The sequence below is a fragment of the Gossypium hirsutum genome, chromosome A08 (assembly GCF_007990345.1).
Source record: "Gossypium hirsutum isolate 1008001.06 chromosome A08, Gossypium_hirsutum_v2.1, whole genome shotgun sequence".
NCBI classification, from domain to species: domain Eukaryota; kingdom Viridiplantae; phylum Streptophyta; class Magnoliopsida; order Malvales; family Malvaceae; genus Gossypium; species Gossypium hirsutum.
Window position 1 is genome coordinate 120,539,133 of NC_053431.1, and position 24,587 is coordinate 120,563,719.

The 24,587-nt window shown below is 34.3% G+C and overlaps 2 protein-coding genes and 1 pseudogene across 3 annotated transcripts; 2 read left to right on the forward strand and 1 right to left on the reverse strand.

Annotated features, from left to right (window-relative positions):
- Window positions 1-10,169: 10,169 nt before the first annotated feature.
- On the reverse strand, window positions 10,170-12,810 carry LOC107942908 (L-ascorbate peroxidase 2, cytosolic-like; annotated as a pseudogene).
- Window positions 12,811-14,092: 1,282 nt separating this feature from the next.
- Window positions 14,093-16,707, forward strand: LOC107942909 (L-ascorbate peroxidase, cytosolic-like). Its single transcript, NM_001327470.1, is given in 10 exon segments — window positions 14,093-14,134; window positions 14,229-14,360; window positions 14,450-14,624; window positions 14,736-14,801; window positions 15,477-15,525; window positions 15,633-15,718; window positions 15,821-15,900; window positions 16,005-16,107; window positions 16,224-16,282; window positions 16,385-16,707. Coding segments are annotated over 9 exon segments (753 nt in total). The 5' UTR covers window positions 14,093-14,134; window positions 14,229-14,241; the 3' UTR covers window positions 16,401-16,707.
- Window positions 16,708-20,000: 3,293 nt separating this feature from the next.
- LOC107942910 (protein FAR1-RELATED SEQUENCE 3) lies at window positions 20,001-24,492 on the forward strand. 2 transcript variants are annotated; one of them, XM_016876638.2, is made up of 6 exons: window positions 20,001-20,296; window positions 20,784-23,126; window positions 23,234-23,323; window positions 23,441-23,590; window positions 23,902-24,018; window positions 24,193-24,492. In XM_016876638.2, exons 2-6 carry the CDS (start codon window positions 20,883-20,885, stop codon window positions 24,235-24,237), a joined length of 2,646 nt encoding a protein of 881 aa, XP_016732127.1. In that variant the 5' UTR covers window positions 20,001-20,296; window positions 20,784-20,882; the 3' UTR covers window positions 24,238-24,492. The 2 variants fall into 2 exon arrangements, with proteins under 2 accessions (XP_016732127.1, XP_016732128.1); XM_016876639.2 differs by having other exon boundaries at window positions 20,080-20,296; window positions 20,763-23,126.
- Window positions 24,493-24,587: the final 95 nt, after the last annotated feature.

Below are 24,587 nucleotides of genomic sequence, written 5' to 3' on the forward strand. Positions count from 1 at the left end.
TAGAAAGGTTGTCCCGAAAGGGTAATCTTTTGCTCTCATTATGAAAAGGAAATGTACACCTTGTGTGTACCATGTGAAAAAGGGATAGTTTTGGCTATCGAATGTGAAAAGGGATAGCTTCGGCTATCGAATGCGAAAAGGGATAGCTTCGGCTATCAAATGTGAAAAGGAAAGGTATACTTTGTGTATACCACATGAAAAGGCTATGTACACTTTGTGTATACACTTGAAACGACATACTTTGTGTATATCATTTGAAAAAGAAAGGTATACTTTGTGTGTACCATTTGAAAAGGAAATGTACACAAAATATACCATTTGAAAAGGAAATGTACACAAAATATACCATTTGAAAAGGAAATGTACACCTTTAGTGTACTAAGGGAAAAGGAAATATCCATCGATGTTTTCAATGATTCAATGGGTAAAATCGTGACATGAAAAGAAAAGAGATTGTTACATGTGTTCACTTGGAAAATATGAAATGATGTTACATGAAATAGGATATGTAAATATGAGATGTTTATGTTTGAATATGAACGGTTTGATGAATACATTCATTCATGAAAATATATTGCTACACTTTGAGCGTATCACCCGAGTGATTATCACTACTTCAATCGATTATTGAATAAAGTTCTGAAAATAAATATACTGGAAATTGAGATGAAATAATATGAAATGTATCTGAAATACATGAAAATAACTGACATACATGTATATGAATACATGAGGTGGAAAAACATGTGTATGAAAATCCGAATATGGATGAGCTTGTATATATGTTTATTTTGGTTTACATGCATATGACTAACATGGGTGATGAGAATGTGTGATAAAAACAAATGGTATAATTGTGCCTTGCATGTTTAATTTGAGTAAGAGTGGTTGGTAAGTTGATTACCAAGTTATACAGACTTACTAAGCATTATATGCTTACTCCGTTTTATTTTTCCCTGTTTTATAGTAAATCGAAAGCTCGTTGGATTGGAAGCTCAGCGAAGATCACTCACACTAACCATCATTCCAATTTGGTAGAAAAGGTATAACAATTGTGGTTATAATGGCATATATAGGTTAAATGGACAATGATTAACATGTAAATACTTCAAAGTGACTAGCTATTGGAATGGCTAGCTATGGACATACCTTGGTGTTATGTACAAAAGTCTATATCATGATATACAAGTTTAAATGGATAATGAATGAATAAATTAAATTTGTATGTTTGGCACAATATGCATGTAATACCCCGAAAATCTTTACAGTAATATATTATCCTTGATATAATAAAATAAGGAAATAAAGTGATAAAAAGGGAAGTTTTGAGTTATGGCAACATTGGGAAGTAAATTATGATATCTTGATTCAGGAAAGGACTAAATTGTAAAAGTCAGAAAAGTTTTGTTGCCTAAGAGTAAATACTCAAGACTTAAGGGGTTAAAGTGTAAATATGAAAAGTTGAAGGACCAATAGTGTAAATATTTTAAGGGTAGAATGATCTAGAAACTAAGGAAAATGGATAAATTAGGACCAAATTGAATAAGTGAAAAACTATGAGGGACTAAATTGCAATTTTACCAAATTAAATGATGACTCAAGGATGGAATTCTAAAAGATCATGAAGGGCAAAATGGTCAATTAGTAAGAGAGAGAATTCTAGAATGTAATGATTATGTTGATGATATTTTAAATTAATTAATTAGATAAATATTATTTATTAATATTTTATGAGATATTTAATATTATTTTATTATTATTTATTTAGTATATAAGGAAAGAAAGATGAAGAATTTTCATCTTTCCTTTCCATGCAAACCAACGTGAGAAAGAGTAAGAAGAAAAGAAGTTTTCTTTCTTTACAATTTAGTCATTTCACCAAAAATTCATTATTCTCACCTAAAAATTGAAAGAATTTCCATAGCCATCAAGAGAGAAAGATAGCAAGGAGATGATGGGGAGCAAGAATATCAAGTTGGATTCAAGAAATAGAAGCTGGAGGAGAGAGAAAAATCAAGTTAAATATTGAAGTTAATAAGAAAAGATAAGAACATTAAGATTTCAATATTTTTTTAAGTCTAATATTGTTGAAAAAGCATGGAATTGATGTTAATGTAGAGTTTTCTTTTATATGGTTCCATGTTTTTGATATATTAGTGAAGGGAAATGAGAGAAAATAATGGGAAACATGGTAGAAAATGGAAATAGGAGTGTTATAAACTTGGTAATCAATATGTTGCACTAAAGTAGTTTTAGTCAGTAGTAATAGGCTAACTTTGAAAAATCACCAAAAATGATAGAAATTGAATTAGAAGCTAAGGGTGATATGGAATTAAAGCTTATTGAGTCTATTTTTATATAAAATAAATATAGAAAGTAAAGTAATTCTGCATTCTAAGATATTTATATTTTTGTGAGACTGGTTCAGAATGATTTCAAGATCCCTTGTTCTGACTTGGAAAAATCACTAAAAATCATAAAAAAATAATTTTATTACATACTTTATATGGTTAAATTCCTTAATGAGTCTATTTTTTATAAGAAACAAATTATAACATCATTTTAATTCTGTTTAAAGAGATAATTAAACTTTAGTGAAGAGTGGTCAGAACTGCCAAATAACAAAACAGGGGAGACTTTAATGAATAAACTGTACTAATTGGCTAAACCAAAAATTCTGAAAATTTTATGGTAAGAAGACATATGAGTCTAGTTTCAGGAAAAATTAACGGATATTAATTTTGAGTTCTTTAGCTTAATATATAAATAATTTAGTGACTATGACGCAAATAGACAGTTTTGAATGTACATATAAGTAAATAGTGAAATTATTGATAATGTTACTTGTTGCATGTTATATAAATTAAGGATGTGGAATGGATAGGAGGAGGAGGAAAATATGTATGAATATTCATCTAGCATGGCTAATTTGCATGTTTTAGGCTTAGGGACTAAATTGAATAAAAGTAAAACTTTATGGGCAATTTTGTAAAAATTTTAGAAATGACTAAATTGCATGAAATAGATTATTTTATTATTTAAATTACAAAATTTAACGAAATTATCAATTCAGTTCAAGATTGGGGGAAAACATGTTTTAGGGATTAAATTGAAAAGTGTTGAAATTGTGAAAAATTTTGATATTTTATAGAATTCATGGACTGTTATCGATATGTATGATAATAATAGCTGGAAATAATGATTAAATTGCAAGAATTTTATTTTCTTGACCCTAAGGATGAAATCGCCATTAATTAAAAGTTTAGGGGTAAAATGGTAATTTTTGCCTGGAGCATTAATTAAATGCATTAGAATATGAAATGAATGAAAATGATGATCAAATTTATTTATATAGATCCAGACGACACAAATACGAGACTTGATCATGGAAAAGAAAATATATCAGAATAATGAAATCATAAACACGAACAATCAATGAGGTAAGTTCGTGTAACTTGAATTATATTCTTAAATGCTTGAAATGCATGTTTTTAATATGAATATGATTTGAATGTTCATTATATGAAAATTGATGAAACATTGATATATTTGATAAAATGGGAAGAAATCCCGGTTGAATGAAAGGAAAATTCGATGGATCTCTGAAAAGGAATTGACGGTAAAAAGGATCTAGCCCGGACGGGTGATCCTAACCTGATATAGCCCTCCCGAAGAATATGTGTAAAATGGATTTAGCCCGGACGGGTAATCCGAATTAGGGTCTGAATTTAGCCTGGACTGGTAATTCAGATCAAAGCTCATTGGAGTAATTGTCGTTACAGGGGATTTAGCCTGGACTGGTAATCCCGACAATACTCTATGAGTTTATATTACAGGGGATTTAGCCTGGACTGGTAATCCCACTGTAAGAATGAGGTTCGCGGGAGTGTGCTCTATGATAGAAAATGTGTAAGACCATGGTTGAAAGATACCATGGCAACCTGATATGAAACGTGTAAGACCATGGTTGAAAGATACCATGGCAACCTGATATGAAACGTGTAAGACCATGGTTGAAAGATACCATGGCAACCTGATATGAAACGTGTAAGACCATGGTTGAAAGATACCATGGCAACCTGATATGAAATGTGTAAGACCATGGTTGAAAGATACCATGGCAACGTGACATGAAATGTGTAAGACCATGGTTGAAAGATACCATGGCAACGTGACGGGGAAATGAATAAGACCATGGTTGAATGCTACCATGGCAACATGACAGAAAATGAGTAAGATCATAGTTGAAAGACACTATGGCATCACGTCGAAATAAATAAGATCGTGGAAGAGAAACGCCAAGATATCTGTTGAACAACTAATATTCAGGTAATATAACAAATGCTTAAATGAATTGGTTATACAAAATGGTAATGTGAAATGTTTACAGGAATTGGTCATATGGAAATAAATGTACAAAATAGTTGTATGAAATAATTTATAAGATAGATAAATGAAATAAGTATAGGTACATGGAATTTAAATTATGTTAAGTTTAATACGAACCATTACCGAAATAAATATACCTAAGATATAAGGAAATGATGGTGCATGAAATGTTGATATAATGAAATGAATGATATATGTTATTAAAGAAACGGTAAGAGAATAATATGTATCATGACATGTACATATGAGATTATCTTTTTTATGTTAACATAAGGAAAATATGTAAGTTAAGACGAGTATTAAATTCAAATATGACATATTGAGAAAATAAGAATTTATATGAAATATGTGTAAGTACACTAACAAGTGTTGTTGTTGATGCTTAGGCAAGTGCCAAGCCATTGATTGAATGGTAATATATTTATTGATGCATTGAATTGATAAGTATTTAAGTGATTTTTTTTTAGTGATTTTCAAGTGGTAGTAATGCTCCGAAACCTTATTCTGGCAGCGGATACGGGTTAGGGGCGTTACAATACATAAATATGAACAAGGAATGTAGATAGACATGAGTATAAATTGTCATTTGAGGTACCTATGGGTACATTAGTTGGATGTAGTTATATGACATGTATGAGACTTAATTTTGATATGAATTAACTGTCTTGAAATGAGTTATCAATACGTATATATGTTAGTGTAAATGGGTAACAACTTGGGTGAGAAATATGGCTTGGAAAATAGCCTAATTTCATCTACACGGGCAAGATGCATGAGCGTGTGTCTAAGTCGTATGTGACATACGGACAGCACCACGGGCGTGTAGTTCAGTCGGGTGTCCCCCGCATTTTAAATTTTAGCTTCGAATTAGCCACACGCGTTAGACACAACCGTGTGTCTTGGTCGTGTGAATGGCACGGGTTTCAAGCATGGTCGTGTGTCAAAATCGTGTGAAAATGGCTTAAAATGGTGAAAAATCAGTTTACCACACAGCCTAACCACATGTGCATGTGCCCAGGCTGAGTGTCATTTTCATGCTTAAGAAATTGCAAGTCAGAATTCCATACGGGCTGGCCACACGGCCATGTCCCAGGCTATACGGGCGTGTCCCCCTATCTTCAAGGAAAAATTTCCATAGTTGCTAGTTTAGTCCCGAACCACTTCCAAAGCATGTATTGGGCCCCGTAGGCCCATATTAGGGACTTTATGGTAAAATTTGAAAAGAATTGATTTGGAATGCAAATTTATGACTCAGTTTTGTATAACTACTAGTGTATAAGTCCGGTAATGCCTCGTAACCCTATTACGGTGACGGATACGGGTTAAGGGTATTACACCTATCGAATGGTAGTATAGTTATGGTGAGTCCAGAATATCGTATCCACAAGGACTAAAAGTACAAGTATTAACTTTCTTTCTATTATTTAACCTAAAATATAATGGATTCGTTTTATTCTAATATTAACTAACTAATTAACTACTGAATGCGATGGAGAGTGAAGAAAATAATCGAATAAACCAATAATAAAGACAATACCTGAGGAAGAATCCACCTAGACTTCACTTATTATTTCAAATCTGAACCAACGATTTATTCACTTGTCTTGATTCGTAGAAATCCCTAAATTATGTTAATATCTGTTTCGAGACTAAAAACAACTGACTCTAGGTTGATTAATTGAAATTTCTTTCTAATTAAAACCCCTATTGTCGCATTAACTCAATCTATAGATTTTCTTATTAGATTTGACTCTAATTCGGTAGATTTATGTCTCCCTATTTCTAGGGTTGCATGCAACTCCGCTTAATTATGCGAGATCTACTCTTAAATAGGGACTTTTGCTCCACTGAATAAGCATATCAAACTTGGAATAATATCCTGAAAATATTAAGGCAAGAATTAATAACTCATAATTAAGAACAAGAACAAGTATTTATCATTAAATTCAGAGCTTTAAATAAGAAGATCAGTCTTAAGTTTCATCCTCCCTAGGTAGTTAGGGAGTTTAGTTCATAATGTAGTAGAAAAACATCTCAAAAATAGGAAAAAACAAAACATAAAGAAACCCAAAAACTTCGAGAGAGAAATTGGAGGGAGATCTTCAGTCTTCAAGGAGATCCTACTTTCGAGCTGAATCCGTTGGCGTTCTTCGAGTAATTCCTGTGTTCTACTTTGCGTGTTCCCTTAGGTCCTCTTCTAATGTGTTTATATGGAATTTAGAATGCTCAGAAACCCTAAAATTTAGTTTTTTCCGCGTATTTGGGAAACAGGGAGCGATATCGACACGGGATACCACATGGGCGTGCGGCCAGCCCATATGACTCACACAGGCGTGTGCTCAGCCTGTGTAGAATTTCTTCTTGGCCGTGTGGATTTTTCAATTAGCCCGTTTTGTCCATTTTTGGCCCGTTTTATGCTCTTTTTGTTCCCCTATGCCCTCTTGAGTATAAAACATGAAATTAAGGGATTAGGAGCATCTAATTCACTAAATTATATGATAAACCATCCAAAAATATGCTAAGTATGAGATTAAAATGTGTTACTTTTATGGTTTATCAATCCCTATCTAGATGATTTCAAATGAGAATCTGTTAGGATCGGTCATTTTTTTTCTTTAACTCATTGAAATAGACGTTGATAACTTGAAGAATGTCAAATATGGAGGAGTCATAAGGATTAAAATGACAATCCATTCGACGAACCATTTATGGTTAGCTTTGGATCTATGTATCAACATCTCGTTTCAATACGAGAGGCTCTCACACTTTTATTATATTTGTGGCTGCTAGGACACAGTAAACGAAAATGCTTGTCAAATTAGATGGAAAAGTTGATAAGATATTTGGACTCGGGTTGAGGGCAAATGCAGGTTACCAGAAAATTGTGACATCAGGGAAATTGAATTGGAAAAAGGAAAACTTCTTATGGAGGAAGACAATAAAGACGCATGTAAAGGTGCACACAACAAAAAATCAATAGATGTTTAAATATCTGATACACAAGGTGCTTATGGACCGAGTCGGGTTGGATTCGGGTCGGGTTTAAATATAATATTAACATATTTTATATTTTTCTAAACTCAGTCCAACCTAAAATATATGCCTAAAATTTTGCCAAAATATGAACTATTCCACCTCTTCAAAGAATAGTCAGTAGGAGCTACACTTGAAGAGAATTTTTTTTGACCTCTAAGTTTTGGGTTTTCATTAACAATATCCCTATTTAGATGATTTTAAATGAGAATGCTATTAGGATATGTTAGGACCGACATGTATAAACAACGAGATAATAAAAGTGGAGAAGAATAAACACATATTTTATGTGGAAAAACTCTTCTGAAGAGGATAAAAAATCACTGGCAAAGATAATTTCACTGTCGTGGCAAAAACGAATAGTACAAAAATAAAGATAAAACTAAACCCTGAAAATAATAATCTTCAAAATGTAAACACTAAATTTAAATATGTAATGGGTTCAATCTATCTAAGGTAGAAAAAAGCTTATTTATAGGCTAAATTCGTAGGCCACATAATATTAAAATAATTTATATTAATCGGAGTTCGATTGGGAGAAATAATTAGAGTTTAACTAGAAGAAGAAAGCCGAAAAAATTGCATGACACGTCACCACGTTGTGATGTGAAATTCGTGTCGTTAGAACGAGGTGTGTCGCGCCGTCGAGATGATGGTCTTCTTCTTGTCATGACGTCGGCAACTCATTGGAATGAAGAGCTCTTCCTCGTTGCGACGTTACTCTCTGTTTGTGTCCTAATTTGACCAAAATGTAAAGCATACTCCACAGTCTACAGGATCGGTGAATTTTTTCCTTAACTCATTGAAACAGACGTTGATAACTTGAAGAATGTCAAATGTGGAGGAGTCATAAGTATTAAAGTGACAATCCATTTGATGAACCACTTAAGGTTGGCTTCAGATCTATGCATCAACATCTCATTTCAATACGAGAGGCTCTCGGACTTTTACTATATTTGTGGTCGCCTAAAGATATGCATCAACATCTCATTTCAATACGAGAGGCTCTCGGACTTTTACTATATTTGTGGTCGCCTAAAGATATGGTGAACGAAAATGCTTGTCAAATTAGATGGAAAGATGCTAAGATATTTGGACCCTGATTGAGGACAAAAGTAGGTTACGAGAAAATTGTAACATCATGGAAATGTAACGGGAAAAAAAGGAAAATTTCTTATTGAGGAATAGGATAAAACGCACGTAAAGGTGCACACAGCAAAAAAATCAAGAGACGTTAAAATCTCTTAATACACGAGCCAACTACCAATTCTAGAGTAATTAATGCAAACATTACATCCGTGGAAAATATTCTTAGTCCAATTAAGGGAAAGTCAAGCATGCCAAGCATTTATGAAAGCGATGTGGGTCGGGCACTTGAGCCCACTCAGGATCAAGCCGAGGTAATAATCTTAATGGGCCTTAAACGCTTAATAAGCCCAGGGGAAGTTGGAGGCCGAACTAAGATTGTGAAAAGAAAATCCAAGCTTGATGTGGAAAGTGGGTGTTTGGTACAGTGTGGCGAGCAGTAATGGGAAGCACCAAGTTTCCTAAGCATGGAAACGATCACAGAGGTGGCCATTGAAGGCCTTATTCTAATGGAAACCCTGTCAAGTGACTTAAGCCTCTTCAAAGAGTGAGAGGCCCGACTAACAGGCAAGAGTCATAGTCGAGTGAATCTACTCCAGAAAGGGAAATTCAGAATTGACCTCACTTCCCACAACTTTTGGACAAGTTTCAAAGAATCTTCTCATCATCTCAATACTCGGAATCCCACTTTAGAATTAGATGAAGTGTCTTGCATTGTTGAAATCTACAAGTCTGGTGAACATATTTAGGGCTCCTCGAAGTATGTATGATCACATGAGATGATAAACGCCTCGTAATTGACAATTATTGGCTTTCGCTTTTAATGCCCACCTTTAGTAGACTAGTCTATAGCATTTAGTTTTCTTTCTTTTGTTGTGGATCGGACGATCATTTGTGCCTCACTCTCTCTAGTGAACTAAGGAGCCCTTAGGGGAGCCGAAAACAACGAATGGATTCCCGCGGCTGACAAACCTTGAGTTTGATTTCCCTTCTAAGTTCACATGCATAGTAGTGATAAGAGCCTCAAATGCCAGATCCTTTTGGCCTGATCTTTTCATGCTTGTATTTTTTTTAGCATCTTTTGGCGGTTTCTACTGGAGCCTTTTCTTGCGATATGAATGTTTATCTTAAAAAAAGAAAAAGAAAAAAGGAAATGACGAACTCTTTAAAAACATTACAAAAAAGTAAAAATATGTAACCAGCAGTAATTTAATGTTTCAAAAATATAGAATTGTTTCGACAATGTGACTTGTCGATATCTGAAAATCGACAAGGAAAATAAAAGTAAATCACTTCTGTCGAAAACAATATAGCATAAGACTCGAGAAACATTATTCCTTTTGTATTATTTCAGTAAATACTTCTAAATTGATAGCATTTTGATAAATATATATTTTTTGTATTTTTAAGATAAAAAAGACCGCAAAAAGAGACATTAGATTTTTTACTTCTCTCCATTTTCCCTTCAAATTTCACTTGTGGGCACTTTTTTCTTTTCATTCGCTATATTCCAAATTTGCATGAAAATGGGGATGGATTTTGTTCAAGCAAAAAAGTAGGTAACACGGCTAGGAACGGGCGGTAACCGATTGTAATGGCTCTCAAATTACCAATTTGATGTTGAAATAAGCATATCAAGTCACTGACCTCTTTTCCAGATATTTTCATCAATTGTGTATCATCTAATTTATATTCCTTAAATCATTCCAACAACGGATGACAAGTTTAGGAATGCATTCACCAAACATATCAATGGAAGAGCAACGAACAACGATAATGACCAAGATGGGGAATGTGAGTTTAGAAGAAATTATCATAAAAAGCTTGTCTCGGAAATCACCCCAAATAAAACCACCCAAATTCATTCCTTAAGCCAACTTTAGAGAGAAAACAAAACCTAAAACATCTGTGTAGGCATGTGTAGTTGGCTTTCCTCTTTTGCAATCATCAGCTTATGCATCAGCAAATCTGGAAGTAGACGGAATAGATGCTGTCAGTACTTCTCATAAACAAAATTGAAATCAAGTACAACATAACTGAGCGTCGAGTTGAAATGAATGCAAAGATTACCCTAGCTCAGACAGCTTCAGGTGAGCTTCAGCATAATCAGCAAAGAAAGCATCCTCATCCTGCAAATAAGAGATGATATTCAGAATTAACATTTAACTTTTCCGATTGGTGATTGTATCAAAATCTTGATTCGTTGAATGAAAAGAAAAAAGGTCGGAAGGAAAGAGTTATGTACAGCTGCGTATTTGTCAACCAATGGACGGAAAACAGGGTCAGAAAGGAGAACTTTGTCAGTTGGCAACTGCAACAAGCCATCCTTCTCTCCAGTCAAGAGCTCCCTACAAGGTTTTATCCGATTAGCATATATAAACTTAAATTGATTTTGGGACAAATTGCTCATCACAACTCAATGGATTTGTATTTGGAACAATGACGGATACACACAGCTCATAAAAACAGAAACTCACTTGAAGTAAGAGTTGTCGAAGATAAGAGGGTTGGTAGTCCACGGTCCCTCAAATCCAGACCTCTCCTTGTGGCACCTTCCCTGCATCGAATGCAAAGAAAATGCATATCGTTGTAAGTGGATAGGAAATTTTAACATTTCAAACTTCAAGAAAACAAAACAATTTGATATTTTAGAACAGACCAGGGTGTGGCCACCAGAAAGAGCAACAATGTCCTGATCGTTAAGACCCATTTGATTACTAAACACCTGCCTCAAGTGATCAGCTTCTGCAAAATATTTATCAAAAGATTAAACCAAGATCATCACTGACACTGAGCCGTGTTTTAATTCTCAATAGAACAACAACATTAGAAGACAAATCTTATAGACTAACCCTCAGTAGCATTGGGAAGACGACCCTCAGGTGGTGGTGAGGCTTGTCCTGCATTTATTTCCAAACACCTTTAGGTAAATACAGTAACACTCGAACAATTCAACAACTCAATTAAAATTCATTTAAAAGTGTTGTTGCTCAAAACAATAAACCATGCTCTAACATTTAACCATTTTATAATGAAGAAAATCTATAGAAACTAACTGACAAATCCCAAAACTAAAATTTGATTTAATGTACAATGTGATACAAAAACATTGATTTGGAGCAACTGCATTCATAAAATTTCGGTACCATTTATCCAGTTACTTATGTGCCATCGTTTTACCATGTAAACAAATAATAATATTCATCCGACATGACAATAATTTATTTATTTATCGTTTAGATGTCTGTAATTAAATTAAAATCAAAGTTTTGTGTACAACACTAAACAAAGTTGTCAGTATCACATTGCATATTGAGTAGAAGATAATATATAATTTGGGGATTTATCCTAAAAGCACAGCATTATAGACTAACCAATCCAGACCACATCATTGAATCATACATTAACCGATGCTGAAAGCAGTGTGTATCATAGATTACCTCTCTTCCAGGATGGAAGGGAATTTCAGGTCCACCGGTGATCTCAACAGCACCAACACCAGCAAGCTACAAATTTTAAAACGCCAAAAAGAATCCAGTCAAAATCAGTCAAACCCTCAAAAATAAATCGGTTAAATCTGAAAGCAAGAACAGAAAACCCGATACCTGATAGAAGTCAGCGTATGAAAGTATAGGGAGCTGCTCTTGATCGGATCGAGAAGCCTGACTGCAATATCGAGACCGTTGTTAGCAGCATGAGCGAGCTCAGCAGGTTGCTTCATGGTTCCGAATGGACCTCCGGTCTTGGTCTTGACATCAAAAGTTCCAGCTGAGTGCCACCTGTCCCCAACCATCACCGTAAGGCCTATCAGCTTCACGGATCTCAATACCAACTTCCAAATCAGACGATAGAAAAAAGAGAAGCTTACGCTAGACGGAGCATGAGTGGAGCACAGTTCTTCTCAGCGATGAGAGCTCTTAGCTTTCTCTTAGCCTTTTGAACGGCGTTTTGGTGCTCCTCGCTAACAGTTGGGTAACACTTGGTCATTTTCTCTGGTTTCAACCCAAAAACAAGTCAAATAAACAATATAATTTCAAATCATATTAACAATTTCAAACAGGATCCAAACTTGGAACGAAAATAAACCTTTCGACGGAGGGTGTAATGAAATGAAGATAGGAAAACCTCGCGATGGACACGAGTTCTTTGTTTTCTTTTTGGCCTGACTATGGACACGACTTGAACCAAAAATTTTATGGCACACTCTGGCCAAAGGGAGGAATATATATGGGATAGTGAAGAGTGAAGAGTGACGAGTGAAGAGTGATGGCGTTTGTTTTGGGAGAGGACGGTTTGGTTAATGCCGTATGGCTGTATTGTGAGTTAGGTGGGCTGGTTTTCAAAAAGCTTGGTCAATATTTTTTTCTAAAAAAAAGTAAATTAAAAACATACTAATTAAAATTTTAATTATCAGATTCAATATTTGTTGTTCAAAGAATAACTTAAACTCATGTATTCCTGCATTAATAATAATATTTATATTAATTTAGTTAAAATTTAATTAATTAATAGTAATATTTTTTAGTGTAATACTAATTAAATGATAATTAAAATATTTAGAGTTTTATTTAATTAATAATCTTATTTTATATAAATAAAATAAGATAATTTTTTAAATTAAAAAATCTATTTTTATAATAATATCAAAATTAAACTATAATTATGTCAAATAAAATTATAAATTAAATTATAATTACCACAACATTTTTTATATTTTATTTTATTAAAATAATAATTTTATTTTAAAATTAGCAACTTTATTTACATCAAACTTTTAAATAATAATTATAAATTAAATTATAATTATTTTTAAATATTATTATAAAAAATAAAAATTATTCTCGAAACTTGTCTATAATCACAAAATTAAAAAATGAATATATAACTATATGGAATTGATTTTTTTAAAAATAAGTTTTTCAACGCCATGTATTTGCAAGATATTACCACCATAGAAATAAATGGGTCATAAATGTTGGCGTACCTACTACCAGTGTTGTAATCATCGCTTCAATTCCAAAGGCATCTTCTCTAGTTGAATATGTTCACACTGATAATTCCATTTTTTTTTGGTTAATAATTAGTATTGACTAAATTATAATTTAGTCCTTCAAAATATAAAAAAACATTTATAATGTAGTAAATTGTATCATGTAGCATCTGATTATTAGTTTATAAGATAAAAATGTCATGTTATATTTTCGATAAAATTTTTAACAAAAATAATTAAAATAAATAAACTGTATAAAATGAATATCTAAAATAAAAAAGTTTGATAATTGAATGGGTATCTATATATGTTGTATTAAATTCGCTCTCCCTAAATCCCGTCGGAATTTTCAAATAAAATAAATATTTTTTTTGTAAGAAAAAATATTGACCAATCAACTATTCGAATGAGAAAAAGAAAAAATAAAAATCAGCCCACCTAACTCACAAGCACAGCCGTACATCATTAATTTTCAACCCACATCAAAGCCGTCCATTCTCAAAACAAACACCATTTCCTCTCTTCACTCTCCCCTATATATATATCCTCCTCTCTTTCACCAGAGTGTGCTTGTGCTCTACCCGTGTCCATCGCGTGGCTTTCCTATCTTCATTTCTTCACACTCTCCGACGAAAGGTTCGTTTTCGATCTGAGTTTGGATCCTGTTTTGGAAATTGTTGATATGATTTGAAATTTTATTGTTTATTTGATTTTTTTTTTGTTGTTGTAGAAACCAGAGAAAAATGACCAAGTGTTACCCAACCGTTAGCGAGGACTACCAAAACGCCGTTCAAAAGGCTAAGAGGAAGCTAAGAGGTCTCATCGCTGAGAAGAACTGTGCTCCACTCATGCTCCGTCTAGCGTAAGCTTCTCTTTTTTTTATCGTCTGATTTGAAATTTGGTTTTGAGATCCGTGAAGCTGATCGGCGTTATGGTGATGGGTGGGGACAGGTGGCACTCAGCTGGAACTTTTGATGTCAAGACCAAGACCGGAGGTCCATTCGGAACCATGAAGCAACCTGCTGAGCTCGCTCATGCTGCTAACAACGGTCTCGATATTGCAGTCAGGCTTCTCGAGCCGATCAAGGAGCAGCTTCCTATCCTTTCATACGCTGACTTCTATCAGGTATCTAACTCTTGATCGGATTTTCTGTTCTTGCTTTCAGATTTAACCGATTTATGTTTGAGAGTGTGACTGGTTTTGACTGTATTCTTTTTGGCGTTTTAAAATTTGTAGCTTGCTGGTGTTGTTGCTGTCGAGATCACCGGTGGGCCGGAAATTCCATTCCATCCTGGAAGAGAGGTGAGTCTATATCTCTACTACACACTACTTTCAGCAACAGTTAATGTATGATTCAATGATGTGGTCTGATTAGTGTATAATGCTGTGCTTTTAGGATATATCCCCAAATTACATTTTATCTTCGACTCAATATGCAGTGTGATACTTTTGATTTGGTGTAGTTATACCCATAAAACTTTGATTTTAATTTAATTATAGAGCATAGACACGACAAATAAACAAATTATTGTCATGTCGGATGAATATTATTATTTGTTCATATGATAAAACGATGGCACATAAGTAACTGGATAAATGGTACCAAAATTTTTTGTATGCAGTTGCTGCAAATCAATGTTTTTGTATCACATTATACAATGAATCAAAGTTTAGTTTTGGGATTTGTCAGTTAGTTTCTGTAGATTTTCTTCATTATAAAATGGTTAAATGTTACAGCATGGTTTATTGTTTTGAGCAACAACACTTACATGGATTTTAATTGAGTTGTTCAATTGTTCATGTTGTCGCCGGAGTCGAGCACGAGGCGTTACTTGACTTAGCTTACTAATTCGGGGCGTAAAAATTTGCTTTTAAAATTAATTTTTCTACCTCGGATTTGTGGTTTCGCAACTACTGTTCTGTTTAGGCCCTATTTCGGGATGTTACATACCTAAAGGTGTTTGGAAATAAATGCAGGACAAGCCTCACCCACCACCTGAGGGTCGTCTTCCCAATGCTACTGAGGGTTAGTCTATTCGATTTGTCTTCTAATGTTGTTGTTCTATTCAGAATTAAAACACATCTCAGTGTCTGTAATGATCTTGGTTTAATCTTTTGAAAAATATTTTGCAGGAGCTGATCACTTGAGGCAGGTGTTTAGTAATCAAATGGGTCTTAGCGACCAGGACATTGTTGCTCTTTCTGGTGGCCATACCCTGGTCTGTTCTAAAATATCAAATTGTCTTGTTTTCTTGAAGTTTGCAATGTTGAAATTTTCTACCCACTTACAATGATATACGTTTTCTTTGCTTTCGATGCAGGGAAGGTGCCACAAGGAGAGGTCTGGATTTGAGGGACCATGGACTACCAACCCTCTTATCTTCGACAACTCTTACTTCAAGTGAGTTTCTGTTTTTATGAGTTGTGCGTTTTTCCCTTGAGTTGTGATGAACAATTTGTCCTAGAATCGATTTAAGTTTATGCTAACCGGATAATATATTATAGGGAGCTCTTGACTGGAGAGAAGGCTGGCCTGTTACAGTTGCCAACTGACAAAGTTCTCCTTTCCGACCCTGTTTTCCGTCCATTGGTTGACAAATATGCAGCTGTACATAACTCTTTCCTTCTGACATCTTTTCTTTCCATTACAACGAATCAAGATTTTGATACAATCACCAATTAAAAAGTTAAATGTTAATTCTGATTATCATCTCTTATTTGCAGGATGAGGATGCTTTCTTTGCTGATTACACTGAAGCTCACCTGAAGCTCTCTGAGCTAGGGTAATCTTTGCATTCATTTCAACTGGAAGTTCAGTTATGTTGTACTTGATTTCAATTTTGTTTATGAGAAGTACTGATAGTATCTATTCCGTCTACTTCCAGATTTGCTGATGCATAAGCTGATGATGATTGCAAAAATAGGAAGAAGCCAACGACACAGATGTTTTAGGTTTTGTTTTCTCTCTAAAGTTGGCTTAAGGAATGAATTTGGGGAGGTTTCCGAGACAAGCTTTTTTCGATAATTTTATTCTAAACTCACATTCCCCATCTTGTTGTTCGTAGCTGTTGCATTTTCTTTCTTAGTGGATGCTCCATAGATATGTTTGGTGAATGCATTCCTTAAAGTAGACGTTGTGTTGAAACTTGTTATCCGTTGTTGGAATGATTTGCGGAGTATAAATTAAATGATACACCATTGATGAAAATAACTGGAAAAGAGGTCAGTGACTCGATATGCTTATTTCAGTATCAAATTGGTTACTTGAGAACCGTTATAATCGGTTACCACTCGTTTGTAGCAATGTTACCCCACTTTTCTGTTGGAGCAAAGATCCGTTTCCATGCTATATGTTCTTGGAGGCTTAGGATTACATATTTGTATGCTAGAAAGAAAAATGCAAATTTGTTCTTTTGTTAATAAATTTCACTGTTAAACAATGATGGAAGGTAATATAATTAATTTTTATTTGAAAAAAAATTAAATTAAAATTTTCATTTTATGGAAAAAATCTTTTTAAAAAAGATAAATGGGTAATTGAAAATATAAATTTTCAATCTTAATTATCATTTAGTTCCACATTATTAAAAAAAAAACACCAATTGATGGAATATTTAATAGAAATAATAATTTACACTTTTATTTATCTTATAAAGGTTAATTTGTACAAATTTTTAATATTAAATGTAAAATGCAATGTAGATTGTAATTATTAAATCGTTGGTAGTGATTTTACACTAGGAATGATAGGATGTCCTGAGCACTTTTTTGACTCTAAATCTAAAAATTGAAAGCACAAAGAACATAAGAATTGTTTACACAATTTGGTTTCTTTATGTTGGCGAAATTTAATTTAGTGAAAAATATTCACTCTCTTCAACAGTTAGAATAAGTAAACCTAATCTATCACATATCTTGTGATAATTCTTCTCACTTTCGAATTTTGAAGAACAATACTTTCACCACTAAATTTACCCTGTGAAATCAACAAGTAAAATTACAACACAACCGATTTTACTAACAATTTGCGCTTTAAGAAAAGTTCCCTAACATAAATAAGATAAGTGTTAAAAATTTTCAGTACAAAAACCTATACAGATCTTCCTTAAATAGATCTATGTTTGAGACTTACTAACATAAAAGCTCTATAACAATTCCATTTAAACAATAATATAATAATATATTTAGAACAATAGAGAATAAACCAAATATGGACTTTTGGCAGCTAATCTCACAGCGTGTCAATCCAATCTAAATTTCTATGTTGAAAGAGATTGTCTCGAGTGATTTAATTCGATCTAATCTTCCATGTTAATTTCCTAACTAATATGATCATTGTTGGCTTATACTTCTAAACAATTAGCACAACTCATTCAAATCATTTAATAATTTGTCAATACTCAAATATGGAAATTGTCACTCAACTCTCATGCTTGGGAAGCTGGCCAATTTCATATTTTTCAACATTCTCCCCCTTTGACAATTTGTTAAACAAAACTTATACAATCCCAAAAATTATATCTAACATGAATTATCTGCTCCCCCGAGCATGTTCTCATTATTAGTTAGCAAATAACTTAGTGAATTAACTATTAATGAAGATGCATCACTAAGTAAATATGAGATAAAACATTAAGCATCAAAATTAAGATAGTCCATATTAGCTGCAAAAACTATCATAGCCAAAGGTAAGGTATCAGAGTATTAACAATATACAGTTATCTAGCAACTGTAATAAAAAAAACTAACCAAAATAAGAGTGTCCACAAAAATATCTTCCTCTCAATTCCAGCCTTCCCTTCAACTTTCTTTTTCCCCTTTTTGTTTAACAAATCTGTCAAATCAATTTTCATCATCCTGGGCTAGTGGATCAGATAAAAGAGCCCTTTGTTTGCCTATATTCACCCAGACTGTTTTGGCCTCTGCTCGTAGTCTGTCACATAATTGTTGATTGAAGTCTATGGCGGCACTGAGTTCAACAATGGTTCTAGCTTTCATCCCCTTAGACATAGGAGTAGTGTCTGTAGCAGTGAACACTTTTGGGGGAAGAACTTCTTCAGCAAGTTGTTTTTCTTCATGGTCAGAAGCTTCTTGCTACTCGTTTAGGACATGTTTTCCTCAAGCCACTTACGAGAACGCTTTGAGTATATGAACTCGTTTCTCTTGTTGTTCATTGGCTATAACTATCTTTGGATTTTGAGAGAACTAACACTTGGAAGATTAGAGGGGTAGGACAATAGTTGCATGGTAGATAAGCATGCTGGACAATTTCTTTTACAGGCCAAGTGGGATGAAGGTTGTCTGTGAGGGCTGCTGCAGTTTGGTCTACAGTTTCATCAAGTTCAACCAGATTAGGAGTATGACAATTTTGATGCCATATGAATCTATTCAGGACCAAAGTTAAGACGCTTGCCTTGAACAAACATCTTGTGGTAGAAGGGGTGGCCTTCAACTATAATTCCTCTACATAGCAGACTGAACCAAACAAGCCTGCATTGTGAAAATTTTGATCAATTCTATGATCTCCAAATGACCCCACATTTATATTCTGTTCATTTATTAATTCTTTAAGGATCAACTTGACATAACATTTGAAGCAGCTAGGGTCTCGGAACACTTTTTGTTCTTCAACCCTTATTCTTTCTTCCCGTTTTCTGGCTGCTTTAATAGCATCAGCTAGTATATTGGGCACACTTGCCTCTTTCATTTTTTTGTTCCTCTGTGCAGCATTGGTGGGAACATTAGGGTTTTTGGTACAGGATTTCATGATTTTACTTACACATTATGGGTCTTAAACCTATAGTTAAGACTAAAGGTGTTCATAATTCGGTTAAAACCGAATTGATCTAATTCAGTTAATCTTTCAGTGGCCGAATTTAGTTCGATCGGAAATTGATTAATGACTTTTTGAAATTTTGGTTATAAGCTAATTTAGTTTGAAATCGAGTAATTAACCAAAATAAATCATATATATTATATATAATGTTAACTTTTTGCTTGGTTGTTAACTTTAAAAATTTATTTTGTGTTTCTAATGTCTTATTTATTGTTCTCACCCCTTTAAAACAAAAATTTAACTATTAAAAAGAAAATAAATATTAGCAGTGTATTTTATATTTTTTAATATTTATTTTAATCAAAAGACAAAAAATATATAAATTTTGGTTAATTCAATTAACGATCAAATTAACCAAAATATTTCAATTTGATTAATGTGTTTGAAAAAAATTTCGATTCAATTAACGGTTAAAAATTTTTATATTTCAAATAATTCAATTAATAATAATTCGATTTGAGTATTAACCGGATCCATTTGAACACCATAACTTAATAACCATGTTTTCATCAATACCAAGACTTCTTTAGCTTTAAATATTTTTTAATTTCTAAAACTAAGTAACTTATAATAACATCACTGAATAGGACGACTCAAATTGAATGTTGTACACTAATCAAGAAAACTTGTTTTTTTAACTCAATGCAACCGGGTAGGAATGATCCGGAAAGATAGGTACCGGGTCGAGAATAACGGGCTTTTTTTTTTTTTTTGTTGTTGTTGGTGTTGAAGGTTGTTTAGCAATGTCATTATAATTTTGCGAGAGAACCTAGGGGTTGTTTTTGCAAATTTGAAATGTTTAAACAAGCCTGAGTTTAGGGTTTTCTAACTTTGAAAAAATAATTTCACTCCCAAACCTTCGAAGGCTCCTTTTTTATTTTTATTTTTACTTGAAGGTCTTTCCTCTCCCCTTTCAACTCACAGTTTTGTCATTCAGGGTTCTCGAGATTTACATTTCCAGGTACTGCCTAACGCTCTTCATTTCCTTCCATGGAAAATTCGATCAACTTTCTGCTCTTTCTCGACATGGGTTTTTGTTGTAGATGATTCTGATGAATGGGTTTTTTTCAGAATTTAGCTTTCATGCTTTATCCATGGAGTTTCAGTTTTCAGCACCTTGATTGGTTTCTTTGCTGTTATTTATGAGGAAAGGACTTTTTCTTTTTGGTAAAAAGGAAAGAACTTTATATATAAAAATATCAATTCCTTGGTTTTCATATATTTTATGTGAACACTGGTGTTCATTTGCATCATAGTTATGCAAAGAACAATTTTTTAGTGATACTTTAGGGCCATTATTCTATTTGAAAGTTGTGTTCATACCATTTTGTTGATTAGGTAGCTGTTACTCATTGCGAGTTCCCATTTAGTTTTGTGTCTATGTGTGTGTTCATGAGAGGGCTGACTTTTGATTATGTTGTACTCAGTTGCTTCTTATTGTCTGACAGAAAACAAATGAAGAATGCTTAAAAAAATAATAGAATATTCTAAGGGCCAAGGGATAATCTAATGCACTATGGTGAGATAGTATTAAATGCTGGATTAGTATGGATTTTCATGTGATTGATTCAGAAGGGGGCTTGAGCCATCATGGAATGTCAGATGACGGGGATGCTGAACCTAGTGAAGGTGGAGAAGCAAATCATGTGGAGAATTCTTTAGCTTGTGAAGAAGATGGGATTTCTGAACCATATGTGGGCATGGAATTTAATTCTGAAGATGCTGCTAGAACTTTCTATGATGAGTATGCTAGACGTATGGGATTTAGCTCCAAAGCCGGTCATTTTTCTTCACAGTATAAAACTGATGGGACAATAGTTGCTAGGGAGTTTGTCTGTGGCAGAGAGGGTTTGAAAAGGTCTGCTGAAAGCTGCAGTGCAATGATTAGGATAGAGTTAAAAGGAGAAAAGTGGGTTGTTATAAAGTTTGTGAAGGAGCATAGCCATTCAGTGGTGAGTTCCAGGAAAGTGCATTACCTTCGTCCCCGCAGGCACTTTGCTGGTGCTGCAAAGACCATGGCTGATAGTTACCAAGGAGTTGGAGTTGTACCTAGTGGTATGATGTATGTTTCTATGGATGGAAACCATGTCTCCATGGATGCAAACAACCGTGGCATTAGGAAAACTCCTCCAGCAGAAGCAAATTGCTCAGGCAAGAATGTTGGGACACTGAACTATGTACTTAGGCCAGTTAACAGAAAGAGAACGCTGGGGAGGGATGCTCAAAATCTGCTTGATTATTTCAAGAAAATGCAGGCTGAGAACCCTGGTTTCTTTTATGCAATACAGCTGGATGAGGATAATTGTATGGCTAATGTGTTTTGGGCTGATGCAAGGTCAAGGACAGCCTACATGCATTTCGGTGATGCTGTTAAACTGGATACAAGTTACAGGGTAAATCAATATAGGGTGCCGTTTGCTCCATTTACAGGGCTGAACCATCATGGTCAGGTGATTTTATTCGGTTGTGCATTACTATTTGATGACTCTGAGGCATCTTTTGTTTGGCTTTTCAAGACATTTCTCACGGCAATGAACGATCGTCGACCTGTCTCCTTAATCACTGATCAAGACAGAGCCATACAAACAGCAATGTCTCAGGTGTTTCCTGGTGTTCGGCACTGTATTAATAAGTGGCATGTTTTAAGAGAAGGCCCAGAGAAGTTGACACATATATTTCATGTGCATCCTAATTTTCAGGCGGAACTGTATAATTGCATAAATTTGACTGAAACTATTGAGGAGTTTGAATTATCTTGGAGTTCTATTATTGAAAAGTATAATCTTGGGGCACATGATTGGCTTCACTCACTATATAATGCTCGAGCTCAATGGGTCCCTGTTTATTTTCGGGATTCCTTTTTTGCTGCAATAACTCCCAATCAAGGATTTGATGGCTCTTTTTTTGATGGATTTGTGAATCAACAGACCACGTTACCTGTCTTCTTTAGACAGTATGAACTAGCAATAGAGAACTGGTTTGAAAGGGAGATTGAAGCTGATTTTGACACAATATGCACCACACCAGTCCTGCGGACACCATCACCTATGGAGAAACAGGCAGCTGATCTATATACAAGGAAAATTTTCACAAAATTTCAAGAAGAACTAGTTGAAACTTTTGTTTACACTGCTAATAGAATTGAAGGTGATGGAGCTATCAGCACATTCAGAGTTGCAAAGTATGAGGATGTCAACAAAGTGTACATAGTAACATTAAACTACCCTGAAATAAGAGCTAATTGTAGCTGCCAAATGTTTGAGTATTCTGGCATCCTTTGTAGACATATTTTAACGGTCTTCACTGTGACAAATGTACTTACATTACCACCACATTACATTCTGAAACGATGGACACGAAATGCAAAGTCTGGGGTTGGAACTGATGAATGTGGTGGCGACTTGCATGGTCAGGAGTCCTTGGCATCAAGGTATAATAGTTTGTGTCGGGAAGCAATCAAATATGCAGAAGATGGGGCAATAGCTACTGAGACTTACAATGTTGCAATGGCGGCTCTTAACGAAGTTGGGAAGAAGGTTTCTGTTGTAAAGAAAACTGTTGCAAAACTTGCATCTCCCGACTCACTGGCCACTGGTGCTGCCTATGATGACAAGAAGAGCTCAACATCAGCACCAGATACAGCCCCTTCGCTATGGCCGCAGCAAGATGAAACTACACGTCATTTCAATCTTAATGACACTGGTACTCCAGCTCAATCTGTCTCAGATTTGAATCTGCCACGCATGGCACCTGTTTCCCTTCATCGGGATGATACTCATCCTGATAACATGGTACAATAAATGATTATTCATTTTGCTTTAATGTCATTCATTTATCCATTGGTTTTGAATTGAAGAACAGTATACTGAATGAACCTTTATGGGTATATTTGATGTAGCCGGTTCTTCCTTGTTTGAAGTCAATGAGATGGTTAATGGAGAACAAGAATTCTAAACCTAGAAATAGGTTGGCAGTCATTATTTTAAAGGTATATGCATAGTAGAATTCTAATAGTCAGTGAGTACATAAAATCCCGAGTTGCAACTTAATTTTTTACTTGTGTCAAGCCATTTTCTTATGCATATCTGATATATAATTGATACAGTTGCAAGATTATAGCAATAGTCCATCAGCTGAAATGGATGTTAAGTTTCAGCTCTCAAGGATTACTTTAGAACCCATGTTGAGGTCAATGGCTTATATCAGTGAACAGCTTTCTACCCCAGCTAACAGGGTTGCCGTCATCAATTTGAAGGTATGTTAATCCATAGTTAAGCCATAATCTTCCATAATGATTATGATATTTTACGATTCATTTTCTGGTGTTGTGTACTTTGTACTAATCTATGGATTTCAAACAGATTTATGTTGAATCTACGATATGAGTCTTGCTTTGACATTTCTGTTCATGATGTAGTGGCAATTAACATGTCTCAGAAGATTTGTTACTTTTGTTGCTTCTAGTGCATAAATTCTTTGTCCCTTGGACAACAAAAGCATGGTTTTCTTGATAACCCTTTGTCTTATTGCTTACTAGAATTTCCTTTATTTCATCTTCTCTTACAGCTTCAAGACACCGAGACTAGTACAGGAGAGTCGGAGGTTAAATTCCAGGTGTCCAGGGATACTTTAGGAGCAATGTTGAGATCAATGGCGTACATCCGGGAGCAGCTTTCGAGTGTTGTAAGCATCCTCTTTTTTTCTAACTACTTGCAATTTACCCTAGAATTTCATAGGCGTAAACGATGCAATGGATACGTGGTATTATTTCATTGTAGGATCCTCCGGCCCCTACTAAATCTTAATGTACCTTCATATTATAATCTTAATTAATTTTTACTTTTTTTTTTTTTGCAGTGCGAACCACAAGCAGAGCCTTTACCAAAGAAGCATAGGAAATAAAAAGGGCAATGAAGTTGGGGATGAGTGGTCGTCTACATGCCATGCCATCGTGCGTCAGTGACAGATAGCAACAAGGTGATGATGATGATGATGATAATGGGAGTGCTCCTGCTTGTGTATTGAATGGAATTTTTTTGCCCTTTCTCTGTAATTTGTTCCTGTTTGGGTAAGCACGTTGTGCAACATACAACATACATGTAGAAAACAAGAAAAAAGGTGAATCAATCATAATGTGAATACAACCATTACTTTTAAGGATCAGGTTTTTTTTTCCATTTTGGGAAGTTGAACTGTGAATCGTAATTATGCATTTATTTAAGATTTTAGTTTCATAAAAAGTAAGAAACAGC

Excerpts from the sequence above, each read along its gene's own strand:
- LOC107942910 (XM_016876638.2), top strand. The coding sequence starts at position 20,883 with ATGGATTTTCATGTGATTGATTCAGAAGGGGGCTTGAGCCATCATGGA. Across the intron at positions 23,324-23,440 it reads TGGCAGTCATTATTTTAAAG|TTGCAAGATTATAGCAATAG; the intron begins GTATATGCATAG and ends TAATTGATACAG. Across the intron at positions 23,591-23,901 it reads TTGCCGTCATCAATTTGAAG|CTTCAAGACACCGAGACTAG; the intron begins GTATGTTAATCC and ends CTTCTCTTACAG.